The 16,413-nt window shown below is 45.8% G+C and overlaps 1 protein-coding gene across 2 annotated transcripts in view; it reads right to left on the bottom strand.

Annotated features, from left to right (window-relative positions):
- LOC130201776 (latent-transforming growth factor beta-binding protein 2-like) overlaps positions 1-16,413 on the bottom strand; it is an 88,689-nt gene that overhangs the window by 6,373 nt on the left and 65,903 nt on the right. For both annotated transcript variants that reach the window (XM_056426885.1, XM_056426886.1), the window contains 16 exons: positions 14,572-14,691; positions 14,304-14,426; positions 14,068-14,193; positions 13,868-13,993; positions 13,553-13,678; positions 13,246-13,371; positions 12,669-12,794; positions 11,013-11,138; positions 10,605-10,724; positions 10,315-10,440; positions 9,081-9,203; positions 7,651-7,779; positions 2,280-2,408; positions 1,929-2,063; positions 762-968; positions 220-312 (listed from right to left, as the gene is read on the bottom strand). In XM_056426885.1, the coding sequence (XP_056282860.1) occupies positions 220-312; positions 762-968; positions 1,929-2,063; positions 2,280-2,408; positions 7,651-7,779; positions 9,081-9,203; positions 10,315-10,440; positions 10,605-10,724; positions 11,013-11,138; positions 12,669-12,794; positions 13,246-13,371; positions 13,553-13,678; positions 13,868-13,993; positions 14,068-14,193; positions 14,304-14,426; positions 14,572-14,691 (2,061 nt within the window). The remainder of the gene's footprint in view (positions 1-219; positions 313-761; positions 969-1,928; positions 2,064-2,279; positions 2,409-7,650; positions 7,780-9,080; positions 9,204-10,314; positions 10,441-10,604; positions 10,725-11,012; positions 11,139-12,668; positions 12,795-13,245; positions 13,372-13,552; positions 13,679-13,867; positions 13,994-14,067; positions 14,194-14,303; positions 14,427-14,571; positions 14,692-16,413) is intronic.

The raw sequence follows: 16,413 nt of genomic DNA, 5'->3' as shown, positions 1-16,413 counted from the left end.
AGCTGTAAAGACACACGATGGCCAATGTAATGAGTCAGGCATGGAGGCAGGTATGCCCCGAAGCCGTGGCTCGCTGGAGAGTCTCGACAGTCTCGTAAACGTCTGGAAAAGTCAAACGGCCTGCTGACATTGCACCTGTATATGTATAATTGTGTGTGAAGCGAAGCTATAAAAGCTCTTGGATGTCAGTAAAGTAAAAGTATTCCTGAAAGAAAGTACCTCTGTAAGGGTCCTGTCCCCCCACATAGTGTGTAGAGGAAACAGGCAGCGGTAATAATCCACTGCCATGCGGGCACAGCTGGTTATAATCATCTGGAAAATATAAAAATGGATTCATGAGTGAGAGACAAGATGAAACAAATGAAAACACGCACTGAACTAGAATGGGCACTCGGTAGAGCGCATACCTTCGCATATCACAAGATTGGGCATTGAATTATGAACATTTGGCATTAGTTGCATGCCAATTGGATAAAAACTGACCGTGCTATGGTAAAAAGAAGATTTTGACCTTTTCATGACCTTGACCTTGACCTTTGACCCGATTGATCCCAAAATCTAATCAAATGGTCCCCGGATAATAACCAATCATCCCACCAAATTTCATGCGATTCGGTTTAATACTTTTTGTGTTATGCGAGTAACACGCATACAAATAAATAAATAAATAAATACACGGCGATCAAAACATAACCTTTTCAATGCGAAGGTAACAATCTTCAACCCGCTTTATTCTACAGCGTCGAGGCCGATCGTCTCACCTCTTCCTTGGAGAGGACAGGCGTGGATCTCGCAGTCGTCCCCCCAGCCGGCCCCCACCGTGCAGCAGCACTCCCGCTTGGTGGTGTTGCGAGACAAGACGTTGTCGCAGAAGTTGGCGTCGTTCAGGTTATAGTAGCACTCTTTCCTCTCCTCGGCGGCGGGGGCGGACGGAGGGACTCGAGCAGCGGATGTGGGATCCAGATCAGCTGCAGGTGAACAAAGGAAGCATTTATTGAGGACAGGGAGGTTGAGAGGTCACAGCCGGATACACCGACACACCTGCGGAGGCGGCTGGAATTCAACTCTCACATCTCCCGATGGATGTGGGATCTCAACGTGTTTAAAGTGAGTCGCTGCGTCGCGCTTCTATTGTGTCCACGGGCCTCCAGCAGGTAGTGCATTACCTCGCCTGCCACTGCTGAGCCTGCTCTTTTGTCCAAAGGCGTGGGCCCAGGCATTTCGCCCCTTAAGCCGCTGGCTTAGCCAAATGGAAACACTGGCATGTGAGTCAACACACCATTCACTCTCACGTGACTGATGAACACACGTCAAAAGCAAACAGCGGAATGTGGCAAAAAGGTACACAGTGGCATAGCTGGGGTTTAGCGCCCAGGCGGAAGGAAAAACATCCCCGCTGAGGGCCTAGTAATGTAAATACGCCCCGATTCGTGTACACATATGCCTATCAAGATGGAGACGTGATGGTGCTTCCATGACTCAAAAGCTTTTCTGTCCTGAAATCACAACGCATTGCGTATCTGTAACCTCTGCACTTAAGATCATTTTAGCCCGGAAGAGAGCGATGTGTCTGTGGCGCTAATTGCCAACGGCCGCATCGTATATCCCTATTTGTCTCGGTCAGGAAATAGGTTGACGGTAACTCGGCACTCGGGTTATTTACTTGGCTCTACGGGAGGAGTTACTTCATCGTGCGTTCGAGGGATTACACTAATAGAATTTTTTGTAGGCACCCAACCATAACCCTCGCCTATAAAACAAATGGAAACAGCCAGGTCAAGAGACGTGGAGCAAGTCATGTCCGCCTCGTCAACCTTGTTTGGATAATGAGAGACGGCTCATTAAATCAGGGAAAACTCCGTCTCCCAATGATGGGATGGAGTATTAAGTCCCGTGGGTCACGGTGAGTGCTGTTCCCGCTCCATTACCCAGGGAGCGGCAGTGGCTGGTGATGGGATCAAATTCCTCATTGTCGTTGGGGCAGATGCACAGGAAGCTGCCATCGAAGTTCTCACACAGGGCCTCCCCGCACAGCGCCAAGCTCATCTCGCACTCGTTCACGTCTGAGAGAGACGGGAGAGGAGGGCGTGAGGTCAGGAAGATCAGGCACAGGCACGGAGGAGTTCCATCACGCTCCGGCTGCACAGACAGTACTTGTAAGTGTGATTAATTCATTGTTGGTTTTGGTGATTTCATAGTTTTTTTTTAGAAAAACATATAGTGTTACTACACTTATTTTGTAATGCAATATAATGATCTAATGGAGAGCGGTTACAGACCGACACATTTGCTCATGTCTCCTGGCGGGTTGGTGTAGCCTTGGTCACACTGGCAGCGGAAAGAGCCGTCCGTGTTCTCGCAGAAGCCGTAGTTCCCACAGACGGTTCCGTTAACGCACTCGTCGATATCTGCGGGGCGAGAGAGGAGCGCACGGAAAGGTGAGCGCAACGTTAATATTTACAACGTCACTCTCTGCGCAAACGGACTCTAAACACGGCGCCAATTTTCCAAAATATACATTACTACCATTGTGACCTCACAGTAACAGCATAAATCACTGTAATCATAACATGCCAGCAACGGTGTGCAGATAAGACAATCAATTAAGAGGGTTTTCAAACTTTAATATCTGTCAAGGGAGTCTCCTCTCTCTCTCTCTCTCTCTCTCTCTCTCTCTCTCTCTCTCTCTCTCTCTCTCTCTCTCTCTCTCTCTCTCTCTCTCTCTCTCTCTCTCTCTCTCTCTCTACCTCTCTACCTCTCTACCTCTCTACCGCTCTACATCTGCATCTGCATCTGCATCTGATCAGTGAAATGTGAGCGTAGCTCCATGGATCTGGAAAACTAAATAAAGTGAATGTTCTTGTGTCAATGGAGTAAGAAATGATATGATATTCCTTTATTCGTCCCAGTGGGGAAATAAAAAAAAATCACAGCAGCGGTGCACATAAAACACAAAACTAAATATTAAAAACTAAATACTAATACTAAATATACAGGGGGAAAACAAAGTAAAGTGACACTGAGGTCACCGGGATGTTGGCAAAGTGTAAGAGACGCAGGATTTCCCAGCATCCCGCCAGCAGCCAGCGTTCACCCAGACGCTCAACAAGCAGTTGAGGAAAGATGGCTGACAGTTCAGGTTTGGCATGAAACAAAGTGTTGACAGCCCAGTTGCTTCCCCTCCTGATCAATGGGCATGTTCCCATTTCAATGAGTTTGACTTGAGCCGTAAATCTTAAATGGTACTTTAAAAAGATGCCGAGCATCGGACCCGAATGAACGTCGGGGATCAAATGTGGTCGCTGGCAGCCGTCGGTAGTTTTGTTGTTTGCAGGGCAATAAATCATGAAACGTGTTTCATAAAACCAGAGACGACATGCTGGCTACATGCTGAGTCCGTGTGTGAGCCAGCACTGCTGATTCCCTACCACTCGCTGTTTAAAAGAAACTTTTGTTCACAAAATTCTTCTTTCTTGGCGTCTCGAGGAAGCAGGAAGGCCAAAGACTGAAACGGCTGGAGGCGAGTCTGATTGTAATAGTTTAAAAAACAATCACATCTTAAGTTACATGAATTTGTTCTCTCGTCGGTTTGGTTTTCCATCTGTCAATGCTAACCTTTAAATCAGTTTCAGGGTCGCAAAACCACCATTTGTTGTTCAGTCCTTCTGAACTGTTCAATGTGTTTACTCGTTCAGAGTTAAGTGTTGAAAACTAAATGTCGTATTTATCTGTTTCAATCTTTTGTCTGCAACGGCATCTTTTGATCATATTTTGAGGGATGAATGTGTTACGCAACTCATTCAAGAATCCACAAGTTGGTCTTTTCACTTCAGAAATAACTAAACAAAACAAGTGAAGTGCATGTATATTCATTATACTCATTAAATTGGGAACATTATGAATTGATAAGAACTGCACATGTGAAATTACTGTGTCGGTTTTATCAGAAGCACGATTTCATTTTTAGTTTCATGACAGCTCTCCATGACCATTTTATTCAAAGTTTCCAAGACTGAGAGTTATTCCGCTAGAGTTGAAGAAAAAAAAACATGGAAAACATGCAGACAATTAAATCACAACAACTTAACAGACAAGTCCAGTCCAGTGGCATCGATTACAGCGAGCTGGTTTATGGAGTGCAAAGCACAGGCATTCACATATTGTCTGAACCAGTTTTAGTTAGCCTCCGAGCGCTCATAAAGGATGTATCAAGTGAAGAAGGTGGGCCAGAAAAACCACAAGCCATTTGATTTGAACCGTGTGCTCCCCCTCCGACACAGGCGACTACTTTGTCAGGCTTTCTCTGGGACAAATTGTCTGTCAGTCCTCCTGCCATCACTTGACCACTTCTCTAACATGCCTCCCGGGTCAGAGACAGGGGCTCCCACAAGCTCATAAAACTGCAGAGACAAAATTCCCTTTGTCATTTGTAAAAACCTTTCATGGGAAAGGCTGAAAAGGACTGCTGGAATAGACTGGTGGGCCCAAATGGCCGCGAGATGATCGAGGGAGGATGGATGGACGCATACTGAAAACCGCCAACCCGTCGGATTTGCATTTTGCAGCAGAGGATTGAGATGCCGAACCGATATAGGAGTGGGAAAGTTATTTGGATGCGTAAGATATTGCTATTTGAAAAATATGGGTATACTGAGAGAGTTAGGGGAAACGTGTTATGTATCAGAGTTTGAGGAACATTTTCTCAAGTGTGAAGAGCGTAAGTGGAGGTTGGAATGTTGGAATGACGACGGACGAAAGCCGGGAGGTCCGGGAGGAGGGCGATGAAAGGTCGCCGCTAATATACAAAATAATCAAGAGTCCGCAGGCAGATTTGTATTCACGTGCAAAGTGAAAACAAATCTGTTGCAAATCAAATGTTGTGAAGAGACGCAATCAAGATCATCATCCTGGGAAGGAATGAGAGCATCGAGACCGCAGCTATTTTGTTTTTCAGGTGGGTTGAGTTTTAGTCGCAGCGTTAGTTGCCGTCTGTCCTTCCGAGGAGAAAGTCGGTTTGTTGATCCCAGCACTAATGCTTTGAGGAGGAACAAATAAACGAGGAATACAAAATGAGAGAACTCCACCAAGAGCTCGGCTCACACCAGCAGGACGTGGGGTTGCCTTTCTTAGTCTTTCCATGGAATAATCAGTTCCGTCAGGACACATGCAGAGCTGTAAAAGGCCTGAAGGGAAGAACTGAGACAGGGAAGAGGGTGAGGAGTTCACCTAAAGTGGGCGGAGCCGAGGTGTCCAATAGGCACCTATCCTAATGCTCTGACCCAGGAGGACCTGCTTCCTGGATCCGGTGACGCTGCGGTCGGGGGGGTAAGGAGGGTTAATGATGCCATGTGTGTTAATCTGGAGCACATGGTGGCAGGCAACAAGAATATCGTAATCAGTGACTGTTGGCTCACCCACGCGGCGCGCACTCCCGTATTCTCTGGGCAACCCCTTGTCTGATTGGACCCATGTGCAAAGGTTACGACACACACACGACTGGGCGAAGATGAGGAGAGGTATTTGTTTTCAAGGAAGCATGTTTTGCACTCTATCTGACATTAAATCTACCACCTCTGTCGGGTTGGTACGGAGGAGGTCAAAATGTCACATCCACACACGTCTGCACAAGAGCATGATCTCACACACACACACACACACATGGTAAAGTCTTCACATTTCTATACGTTTAAAGGGTTGGGAGGTTAGCAAGAGTGTGACCACAGACAATTTCCGCCTTTGAGCAAGCCTTATTACAGACTAGGCCTGGCTGGAGGGAGTTTATGAGCATGATGGTGAATTAACCCTCCTGTCGCCTTCGGGTCAATTTGACCCGATTCAATGTTTAATGTCGGTGTTCTTTCGGGAGTCAACAAACAAACATAAAGTACCTCACACTTAAACTTGGAAAACAATATTAATTCTAATAATTTTCTGGAGATTTTAATAGCTGGGGTCATATTGACCTCAAGGGTAAAATATGTTAGTAAATATAAAGGTAACAGGAGGGTGAAACATTGAATCGGGTCAAATTGACCCGAAGGCAACACAAGGGTTAAAGCTAAAGAACAATGACATGCAACGACACTCTTAATGCCTTTTTCACATGCAAAAGGAGCTTTTTGTACAGCATCACAACTGCAGCCCTCACAGCACAGCTGACGAGCTGCTGTGGAAAAAACCCTGTTTTCCCCTTTTGTAAAATGGTCTCTAAATCTAAACGAGCCAAAGACCACCGCTGCCCCTTCCAAGGCCGGCGAGTACAAATAAAAACAGAAACTATTACAGTGTCGAGCCTCATCTTAAATATTTGATGATTTTTTTCCAAGCAGATAAAAAAAGCTTTTTTCAATCAGGTCCCTTGAGCACGACGCACGGATAGGAGCTGCTTCGCGGTGTTTTGACTGACGCTAAAGGAGCTGAGGTCAGCAGCTGCATTCAATCTGCCCTTATCTCACGACAGGCGCTCTTCAGCTGGGGCCAGACAGGCACCGCCGTAAAGTGCAGCGAGGAGGCAGCCGCACGCAGCGGGGCTCAGGCGGGTGGAGGGGGAGGGGAAGGGGGGGGGGGTCTGATCTGTCACCAATCAGCATATTCGCCCCTGAACTCCATCTGTTGACGGTCCAATAAAAACTCATGGTCATGAGAATATGTGAAGTCGCTCTGCACTCCGAGCGCATCTCGACAACGGTTACAGCCTCCTGTTGTCCTTCTCAAATACAAACACACACACACACACACACACACACACACACACACACACGCACACACACTCACACACATGCACACAGCCTCCATCTGCAGGCCAACACGTCATTCCGTCCGGATGCTCTCGGTCACGCTCCAGTGACTGTTTGGATTATGTGATAATATGGGGGAAATATTTAAGCTAAATATACAAAATATTTATTTCATCGTACATATTCCTGATGGACTAGACTTGGTGTTTTAATGTGCCGTGAGAACAACAAAGACGCAACGTGCGCTACAAATAAAGAGTGAAAACTAGAATCGTGAAGCCCGAGGTTTCTAATTCTACCAGTAAATAAAGAAAGCTTTATGTATTCTGGTGGTCAGGGAGATGTTTCAGTTGTTGTTGGCCAACTGGGGCCCAGATGGAGCATCAATACAAACCTAGCGAATCAATCCAGACCAGGTTTGTATGCATTTATAAGAGGTACGGCTCAGAAAATGGTCTTCCCTCTCAAAAAGGAGAACAGCGGTGATCAGTTTCCAGCGTGTCTCTCTGCCAGAGACCCACCATTCGCCCCTATGTTCTGTTAATGAAACCATTGTTCGCTGCTGGCCTCGCACACCGCCTCCAATGACAGTGCACTTCTCTTTCTAAAGTGCCCCAATTTCAGGGGCTACTTTTCCTCTTCTCCCCCCATGGCCTCTGGTGCGGGACCTCGAGCACCTGACATCTTTTTGATTCCCGTCGGCCTCTTTGTGTCTGCATACCAAACAGATATCATGATCTCGGCACAGAGGGAGAGCGCTGGAGAGGATGTGGAGGGCCCAGGTGATTTGAGGCTGCACTTCCCGCTATCTTTAACTACAGTCTACTCCTCGTAGGTCCTCTAAGCTGCCTGTTTTTTTCTTAACATAATTGGGTGTGCTAGTCCTTTAACAGTATGCGGTTGGACCACTCACCGCAGTCTGCGGCGTCTTCTCCATCGATGCCAGGTTGGCAGCCCATGAAGCACCGGTAGGAGCCGATGGTGTTTTCGCAGCGCCAGGTTCCACACACCAAACTCCCAAAGTCCTTGCACTCATTCTGGTCTGTGCATTGAAAGAGAGAGAGAGAGAGAGAGAGAGAGAGAGAGATGTTGGTCACAAACAGAGGCACAAACACAACCACATGTGCAATTAAACGCTAACACGGACGCATGAAACCCCCGCACGCACGCTCGTATTCCCTCCTCTCCTGCTTCCAGTGTACCGGCTGTGCGGCGGGAGTCGGCCAGGAGGCCTGTGGTGTGGCCGTCCTCAGTAAACACAGCAGGCAACAGGAATGGCCAAGAACAATATTATCACAGCAACCGAAGAACTTGCGAAGAAGGAGCTAAAGGGAGACGTTCCAGAGGGAGAGACACCTCCTGCTCACAATGGGGTCATTCATACGTCCCTCAGGGGAGAGGGAGTTCAGGCCTCCAGCCGTTTACTCCAGGCACCCCTCACTCTGGAGACCCAGGAGGAAAGCTTCTAGGCCAGGCGTGGACGCTTTCACTGGAGCCCAGTCCCCACTGCCAATAGATAATCAATCAAAGCCAACTGAGCTTCGATGGGTACGCTGAAGCCTAAATGCAGCGAGACGATCAAACTAATGCCGACATGCTGGTTTGCTCAGAGCATAGGAACCTCAGAGTCAGGGGTCAACATTCACGATGACACACAGCAGGAGATCATCAGGGAGTTGTGATGATAATAATAATAATAATAACTTTATTTATATAGCACCTTTAACCCTCCTGTTACCTTAGGGTCAATTTGACCCCATTCAATGTTTAACGTCGGTGTTCCTTGGGGTCAATTTGACCCCAGGCTGTTTTTCACTGTGTCAAACATATAAGAAATATCAACTTTTTTATATATTTAAAGGGCTATTTAGGTAGTCAACAAACAAACATAAAGTACCTCACACTTAAACTTGGGAAACAATATTAATTGTAATAATTTTCTGGAGGGTTTAATTGCTGGGGTCAAATTGACCCCGAGGGTAAAATATGTTAGTAAATGTTAAGGCAACAGGAGGGTTAAAAACAATGTTTACAAAGTGCTCCACAGAGAGTCAAAGCAAAACAAGTGGAATAGCAAGAAACCAATATTACATTTAAAAGTATATATTAACAATTTAAATTAAAATTAAAAATAAATTAAAAACCAAATAAATTAAAAATAAATTTAAAACAGAAACTAAATTAGGGGAACCAACGTTCTGCATAAAAAGACTAGATCACTTAAAAGCTGTTCTCTGAAAATGGGTTTTAAGAAGTGATTTAAAAGAAGTTACTGATTCTGCGAGCCTTATCCCCTCCGGTCGGTCGTTCCAAAGTCGAGGGGCTCTAACTGATGTGTCTTACCTTCACAGTCGGCCGTGTCAGAGTTGAACTTGAAGCCCGCCTCACACAAGCACATGAAGGAGCCGTCGGTGTTCAGACACTCGCCCTGGATGCACACGTTGTCTTTACTGCATTCATCCACGTCTAAGGCAGAGAGGGGGGAAAGCAAAGCAGATGCATTAAGAGGGATACTTAGAGAAAGGGTGGGTCTCGAGATTTGTTACATATTGATTATCACTAAATATCCCCATATATGCTCGGTCTTTGTTAAGTCCACTGGGAACGCCGCTGCTTTTCATCAAGTATAACAAAAAGAATGTGTAATCAAGCGCTTGTCTGAGCACAAGAGGCATTGGTCATTTGGAGTACTTAACCGTAAACTGGCAAACAGGAAACATAGGAGGGAAAAACATCGACCTCAGCTCTCAGGCTGAGAACATTTCCCTGCGACTCGTAAAAAAAATGTATAATGAATGCGGCATGCTTGATTTGCGGTAGATTGGTGTATAATTGCGGCATTACAACATAACTTGTAAGGCGCTCGGACTCGCCGTAAAAGTTGGGGGGAAAGCTAGAAAGTGGGGGAAATTCATCGCTGGGGAAAAAGTGTGTCTACCCTTTCCAACCTTTGATATTCAGACGAGGAAAAAACCTGTTTGCAAAGGTAGGGAGAAAAAAACAACAACAATAGCCCGTTCTATAAGTAAATACATACATATAATTTGACTGGATAGCTTTGGAGTTCATTTAAGGCAGGGGTCAGGAACCTTTTTGACTGGGGGAGCCATAAAAGCAAAATATTTTAAAATATATTTAATTGAGAGCCATATCGTATTTTTAACGTATAATAAATTAAATATGTCTTGCTTTTAAAGCGACTTCTGGTGCTGCATGATGCTACGGGGGGGGGGGGGGGGACTTTTTAAAAGAACAAAGACGTCTTTAAAAAAAGGACCTTAAATTACTTCTGCTGTAATCTGGCGCGAAAGAGAACATTACAGGGGGGCGGGCGGAGATTTTTTTATTTTTAAACTCAACATTTTCTGGGAGCCATATGCCATCACCTGAAGAGCCATATATGGCACTCAGTGAAGAAACCTGTGCAAGCTAACAAGGCTACCATCAAATTATTTGAGTTTTTTGGGGCTGATTATTACATTATTACCAACTTTGTCCAATTTGGAATCTGCCTCATCTAATTACACAAAGCCCATAACATCCTCTGAATGATTTCCCATTGCCGTTACTGCCGTACCTTGGCAGCCGGTCCTTCCATCGATGGTGGTGTATCCATTAGGACAGATGCAGATATAGGAGCCCTGAGTGTTCAGGCACTCGGCTTCTCCGCAGATCCCCACGACGGTTAAACACTCGTTGACGTCTGTCGAGAATACACAATCACAGCCGCGTCAAGATGCCGACACGATGTGAGCTACGAGGAGCCGTTAACCACTCATGGGATATATTATGTGTCTGAGATGTGAACGATGACTCAGAGTGTATGCGTGCGTGTGTGTGTGCGTGTGTGTGTGTGTGTGTGTGTACCTATGCAAGACGTCCCAGCCACCATCTCTAGACCAGCAGGGCAGAGGCAGTCATAGGAGCCGATGATGTTGGTGCACTGGCCTCCCTCACAGAGGCCGGGGTCCTCACACTCATTCACATCTGCATTGACACACACACACACACACACACACACACACACACGCACATGTCATCACTTTGCCAGATTACCACCGGCTGTAAATCACTGGGTCTCACTTCAAATATGACCAAGTTTGGTCCTTTGGATGACGAGTTTCCACACCGCAGTGAACACGTCGGAAAAGTAACGATGAACCGACGACAGCAAGCGATGACGTAATCTTACTACAGTGGGCCATTCTATGCTGGAACAAATGACTGTGAAAATCATACATGTCAGTGACCGCAGGGAACCTTCCCCTCTCGTACCTTCACACGAGAGCCCGTCGGGAGCCACCGTGAAGCCCGGGTCACAGGCGGTGCAGGCGAAGGAGCCCTCTGTGTTGGTGCACACGCCCGTGGGGCACACACCTGGCCTCTGGCACTCGTCCACGTCTAAGACGCAGGAGAAAAAGAAAAGGTTGGTGGGAGGTTATCATTTAAAGCAACAGAACCGCCACTTTTTGACCATTCGCTGTCTTATCTGTTAAAAGATATGTGTGTGTGTGTCTGTATATATATATATATATATATATATATATATTTAATATTTTTATATTTAATTTAAGTTGTCATTAGTATTGTGTATTGTGTATGCATATATGTTATATATATACATATATATTTTATTTTATATTTTACTTTGTATACTCCTATATCTTTCATCCCTGTTTTTTTATATTTTATTTTTTATTCTTGTGTGTTTAGTTTATTGGTGCTGCTACTGTGACGACAAATTTCCCCTTTGGGATTAATAAAGTATATATCTATCTATCTATATGCATGTGTGTGTGTGTGTGTGTGTGTGTGTGTGTGTGTGACTGAGCTCAACATACAGTAAGCAAAGCCCTCTTTATTAGATCGCACTGACAGTTGTTTATTAAAAAGAGTGGATAGATAAGTATGCAGGATGGTCATCGAATCCAAAACAGCAAGTTTTTACAGGTGGCGCAGAATGCTGGATCTACAAACAGCCACTGGCTCGCCGTCATGCGATCATTGGAAATTCCCCGAGTCGTTACAGTGTGGGCCATTGTTAAGTGCTCCTTTTTCCTTTCGGGTGAACAGAGCGAGTTCAACAGGGTGAGCTCGCTGCAGTGCGTGGAAGGCAGGGGAGTGGTTGACTTCATTTTAAATTAAGCTCTTAATATTTTCCATTGGCATCAGAAACATCCATTAAAATCCTATCTGAGGCCGACTTGGACTCAGGGTTGTTTTGTAAAAAGTTTTCCCGGAGCAAAGACACGTATCAGTCGGGGATCTTCCTCTCGGGCTACGTCCGCGCTTCCATTCAAAAACACACCACAGAGTCCATGACGAGCTGAGGCGACGCTTGAATCTATTTAAACAGTCATCTCTTTTCTGCTTCTCATGAAGTCATGACAGATAAAACCTCCCTGGATTTGTCAAAGGAGTCGTTTCACCGCATCGATCTCATAAATCATGTCATGATGAATTACGGAGCACTGTAAAGATTGTGGTTGTGGGTCTAATGCCGTTCATTACCTTCGCATTGAAAATGCGGAAGGTAATGTTTTGATCGCCGTGTATTTATATGCGTGAGTGCGTGCGTGTTATTCGCATAAGTCAAAAAGTATTAAACCGAATCGCATGAAATTTGGTGGGATGATTGGTTATTATCCGGGGACCATTTGATTAGATTTTGGGATCGATCGGGTCAAAGGTCAAGGCCAAGGTCACGAAAAGGTCAACATCTTCTTTTTACCATAGCGTGGTCAATTTATATCCAATTGGCATGCAACTAATGCCAAAATGTTCATAATTCATTGCCCAATCTTGTGATATGCGAAGGTATGCGCTCTACCGAGTGCCCGTTCTAGTTTTGACTGTGGTCGACTGTAACGCGGGTACAATGTTCCCATAGCGACGGCTCAAAGTAGCAGAGAAACACAGAGGTGGCTTTACCCTCACAGCCGTAGCCGTCCTGAGACAGTCGCAGACCAGCTTCACAGCTCCTGCAGGTGTAGGATCCTGGGGTGTTCAAGCACAGCTGGCCCGGGCACCTGTTCGCCACCGAGCACTCGTCCACATCTGGACACAAAGACACGGACACATCAGAGCACAGATTACCATCTCTGGCTTCAGATGAGGAAATGACCGCCAGATTTAATCAGTTAGATGGATAATCACTGGAGCTAGGAATTACAAATGTCGACACGTCTATCTCTATCCACGGGACGTTCGCCTGACATCATCTTGTTCTATTTGAGGGCTGGTGTCTCATTGTGTTGAGCAAGGATCAGATGAGCGTTGCCAGAGGCAGAGAGGTCCAGGATCCAGCTATGATGTGATGTCTAGGAGCAGGATTTGGGGATTTTGGAATCAGATGATGGTTCTTCGAGGGTCCAAGCTGTCACAGCTGACGCTGCCTCATCCAACTGGGTACGTGCCACCAGTTATTGGGTCATAAGGAGATGTCTGGCGTGGTTGGATAGAGGCTACAAACACAACATTCCTGCACAGACAAAGCCAAACACCTCACCGTCGCAGTGTTGTCCATCGTCAGAGACTCTAAAACCAGGTTGACAGACGATACACGTGAAGGATCCCTCCGTGTTTGTACACGTTCCCTTCGGGCATGTAGTGGGCAGCGCACACTCGTCGATATCTGGCGTGAAAACAACACAAACTGTGAGACACTCGCTGCCAGACAGCCAAGAAAAAAAAAGACCCACATTCCTGATGAAAGGCAAGAACCACTAACCCACCCCGTGTTAGTTATCTCAGGGTGAATTATCTACATATGATATTAAGCAGGAGTTCATAAAAGTGGTCTTGAATAAACAAACCTTGACAGAGCTCCCCGTCATAGGATACTCTGTACCCTGTAGGGCAGTTCTCACAGGTGTAAGAGCCTTCTGAATTCAGACATATCCCATTGGCACAGGTAGACAGGGAGTGGCACTCGTCAACATCTGGAGGAAATACAAGCACAGACACTGATTACTATAAAGACCGAATAATACCTGAATGGAATTCATTGGCACAGAGGTTTTAATGGTGAGGTGGCAAACTATCCAGATGTGTTCAGTACGTCTTCAACAGTTGTAAAAGCGCGAATGGTTTTTACCGAGTGAGGGAGCCCAGCTGATGATTGAGTTTACCTTCACACCTCTGCCGGTCTTGAGACGCTCGGTAGCCAGCCTTACACCTGGTACAGGTGTAGGACCCCTCCGTGTTGGCACACACTCCACCAAGACACAGATCCCCTTGGGCGCACTCATTTATATCTGGTAACACGAAACACAAATTCACCACAACTGTGCCGATCATCCCCGTCTCCCACTTCAGGTCCGTTTCATACCTTCACATCTGAGTCCATCAGCTGACGGGCCAAACCCAGACCTGCAGTTCTGGCAAGTGAATGAACCTGCAGCGTTGATGCAGATTCCCGCAGGGCACACGTTACCAGCTGCACACTCGTTGACATCTGACAAAAAAAAAAAATTTGCAGACGTCACGCTGATGTCGAGAGAGCCCCACAAGCCGAGAAGCATGCAGCGACGAGTTACGCCCGACAGCCGATAATCCTTTGCAGACCTTCGCAGGCTTTGCCGTCTGAGGTGACTTGGTAACCATAGTTACAGGTGCATTTGTGGGCGCCGTCCAAATTGACACAGCGGCCGTGTAGACACAATCCGGGGAGCCCGCACTCATCCACATCTGGAGAAAAGACACAAGAGGGGGGGGGGGGAAGGGGGCATCAGCAAATAAAGACCGCCACTCACTTTTTGCAGCCTTTATATTATAAACCTTCAATGGCGCCGTGGTGAATACGGGGCGTTATGGGTGTCTGACTGACGGGTACCTTGGCAAACATTGTCTGGTGAGAGTTTGTATCCGTGGAAACAGTTGCACCTGTAGAAGCCCTCTGTGTTGACACACCGGCCACGGCCGCACACGGTTCGGTTCAAGCACTCGTTTACATCTGAGGGCAGAAGTCGGGAAAGGACACAACATATTTATATATACACTGCCGTTCAAAAGTTTGGGGTCATCCAGACAATTTCGTGTCTTCCATGAAAACTCACTTTTATTTATCAAATGAATTGAAAATTGAATAGAAAATATAGTCAAGACATTGACGAGGTTAGAAATAATGATTAATATTTGAAGTATTAATTTTGTTCTTCAAACTTCAAGCTCAAAGGAAGGCCAGTTGTATAGCTTATATCACCAGCATAACTGTTTTCAGCTGTGCTAACATAATTGCACAAGGGTTTTCTAATCAGACATTAGTTTTCTAAGGCGATTAGCAAACGCAATGTACCATTAGAACACTGGAGTGATAGTTGATGGAAATGGGCCTCTATACACCTCTGGAGATATTTCATTAGAAACCAGACGTTTCCACCTAGAATAGTCATTTACCACATTAACAATGTAGAGTGTGTATTTTTGGTTAATGTTATCTTTATTGAAAAAACAGTGCTTTTCTTTGAAAAATAAAGACATTTCTAAGTGACCCCAAGCTTTTGAACGGTAGTGTATATGAGGTGGCTTTTTAAGGTTTCATTGTGCCGCAATTACGCAGCATGATTAAAGGGTCAGTTCACCCAAATTGAAAGTCTCACTTACTCAACCTCTATCGGTATTTAGAAACAGCCTTTTTTATGAGATAGCCGCCGCCCCAAAACAGTGAAAGTAAATGGAATTTCACCTCCGGTGCTCACAGCAGTAAAGCATTACATCAGATTCAACAACAACCAGGCGGAACCCTCAGGGTCTGAGGAGGGAAGTCCCTGAGGACGTGTGATTGAATGGAAGTCGAGGTGAAAATTGCCCTCTTACGGGTAATTGGGCCATTGCAACAGGAAACGGCAAAACGATAGAGAAAATAAAAACAAAATATAGGGTTGCATCAGAAAAGAGAAAGCAAGTACAGAATAATATACGTGCTAAACGATAAAACAGCAATCCTTAAATACTAAGTGCGGCAGTATAACTGTCGTTTTCACTCGGTCGACCCAGGAACCACATTTGTGGAAAACTTTATGCAGGATTAATGTTTTATAGGGGAAGTTTTAAAAAAATGGCAATTGTTCAGCTTTGGTAAAGATGCGAGGAGAGAAAATCTGACTGTTAGAGTGTAAGAGACAGAAAACGAGACAGAAAAAGAAAAGGGAGGAAGGAAATGTATTTGACTACAAAGGAAGTGGCGAGACGGAGTGACAGAGACGCTGATATAGTGAAGACACGCCTAGCCGTGGGCCCTCGTGCCAGACGTCTGTCAGTATGACCCGATGCTTTGTTTCTGCAATCATCCCACATCTCAGGCCTCCGCGATAAGCCCTGACAAGGGAATGGAGCTATTTTCTCTATCACACCAGCAATTAGGCTTATCCAGGATTCGCCCAATTGGGACCAAACCACGACGCTCATGTCAATTGACTAAAGCAAATACTGGAAACCCAGCGCCAGACGTCTACTCGGGCCTGTTAGCGCCGCCTGGGAGGATGATGGGAGTAAACATATTTACCTCCAATGCTACCCCTCATTTACAGGGTTCCTCTCAGCTGCTGTTTATACACCACAATGTTAGTAGACTCGCAAACAGGAAGTAGAGTTATCTTTACAGGCAAGGGAATTAAGAGACTTGAAACAAGGGCAGCGGTCGTCAGATTTACTGAGACATTTTCCTGTTACCTTC

Source organism: Pseudoliparis swirei, chromosome 11, assembly GCF_029220125.1.
Source record: "Pseudoliparis swirei isolate HS2019 ecotype Mariana Trench chromosome 11, NWPU_hadal_v1, whole genome shotgun sequence".
Classification (NCBI taxonomy): Eukaryota; Metazoa; Chordata; class Actinopteri; order Perciformes; family Liparidae; genus Pseudoliparis; species Pseudoliparis swirei.
Note: the sequence above shows the minus strand (reverse complement) of the source record. Positions and strands in the feature narration are given on the sequence as shown.